The 1386-nt window shown below is 53.2% G+C and overlaps 1 protein-coding gene across 1 annotated transcript; it reads right to left on the bottom strand.

Moving 5' to 3' along the window:
* Nucleotides 1-574: 574 nt before the first annotated feature.
* Nucleotides 575-973, bottom strand: LOC139831711 (uncharacterized). Its single transcript, XM_071821031.1, has one exon. The coding sequence runs from the start codon at nt 971-973 to the stop codon at nt 575-577; it is 399 nt and encodes a 132-aa protein (XP_071677132.1).
* Nucleotides 974-1386: the final 413 nt, after the last annotated feature.

Genomic DNA, 1386 nt, shown 5'->3' with positions numbered 1-1386 from the left:
TTTGTGTTTCGATGCATTGATAGAAATTAGAAGTTGTATATACAAGTTCAAAGAATGGACCGACACCCACGTCGTACAACTCAACCCAAGAAAACTAGGCTAAGGGAGAAGTTGATGTAGCCCTCGTACTCCCGCATCCGTCCATGATCTCGCCTCAGCTTTGATCGTGTCGATTAAGGAGGCCATTGAAGGCAGCTCGTTGTTGAAGATAATCGTGTTCCTATGTTTCCAGATCCACCACGCCGTGAGCATAACTAGCGGCGAGGTTCCTTTGCGCATATGACGTGGGTTCGAGTGCACCACCAGCGACCACCACTCCGCGAAATCCCCTTCAACAACGGGAGGTCCGATAGTAGATCGAATCTTGGATAGTATCTCATGCCACATAGTTCGCGAGGACAGGCACCCTGTAAGAATGTGTGACATAGTCTCCTCTGCTTGGTCATAGAAAACGCAACGCGGCCTATGTGGCAACTGGCGGCGCGCGAGCCCTCTCACCCGTCTAACACCTGTCTTGGCAAGCAAGCCAGATGAAGAACCTCACCCTAGGTGGCGCCCATGATTTTCAGTTCAACTACCAAGACCGTGACACTAATGACCCTTGGAAGAGGGCGTAGTAGCGAGACTTGGAGGAATACTGGCCACCGGTCGTCCACCGCCAGACAAGTTTGTCTGGCACATTCGTCAACTGCACCCTTTGCACCCTGGACCAAAGTTTAACGTACTGCCAGAGTGCCAAGGGGCTCACGGCTCCCACATTGTCTGTGATCCAACTACGTTCGGTAAGCACCTGCTCCACTATACGGCGCTTCCTGGGGCGTCGTGGAATCAGCGCCAACAAGTCCGGCGCTACTTCCCCAACCGACTTCCCATCTAGCCACCTATCCTCCCAGAACAGAGCGAGGGACCCATCACCTACCACCATGACGGTGGAGGCAAAGAAGATGTCACGCTCGCTCCTAGAGAACTGCATATCGAGCCTGCGCCAAGGTCGCAGGGGGTCTGTACGCATCCTCCACATCCAACGGGTCCTGAGACTGATGGACGTACGTGCGAAGTCAGGGATATCGAGACCGCTGTAGCACGGTATCCTACACACTCTGTCCCGTGGCAATGCCCACCATTCACCTCCTTCCTGCCTACCTATAGGAAACCGCGCAAAATTTTGTACATCTGCTTAAGGGCCTTCTTATTTAGAGAAAGCACCATAAGTTGTTAAAGAGGGACCGAGCAAATTAGGGTGAGGCGTCCCGCTTTGGGCATCATGGATGCCTTCCACGTCGGCAGCTTATCCCCAATCCGATCGACCATCGGTTGGACTGCATCAGCCATGAGCTGTCAAATAGCAAGGGGTATGCTCAAGTACTTCACGGGGAAGGGTGCCAA

Source organism: Lolium perenne, chromosome 5 (genome assembly GCF_019359855.2).
Source record: "Lolium perenne isolate Kyuss_39 chromosome 5, Kyuss_2.0, whole genome shotgun sequence".
Classification (NCBI taxonomy): Eukaryota; Viridiplantae; Streptophyta; class Magnoliopsida; order Poales; family Poaceae; genus Lolium; species Lolium perenne.
This window is presented reverse-complemented; position numbering and strand designations above follow the sequence as displayed.

Excerpts from the sequence above, each read along its gene's own strand:
- LOC139831711 (XM_071821031.1), bottom strand. The coding sequence starts at position 973 with ATGCAGTTCTCTAGGAGCGAGCGTGACATCTTCTTTGCCTCCACCGTC.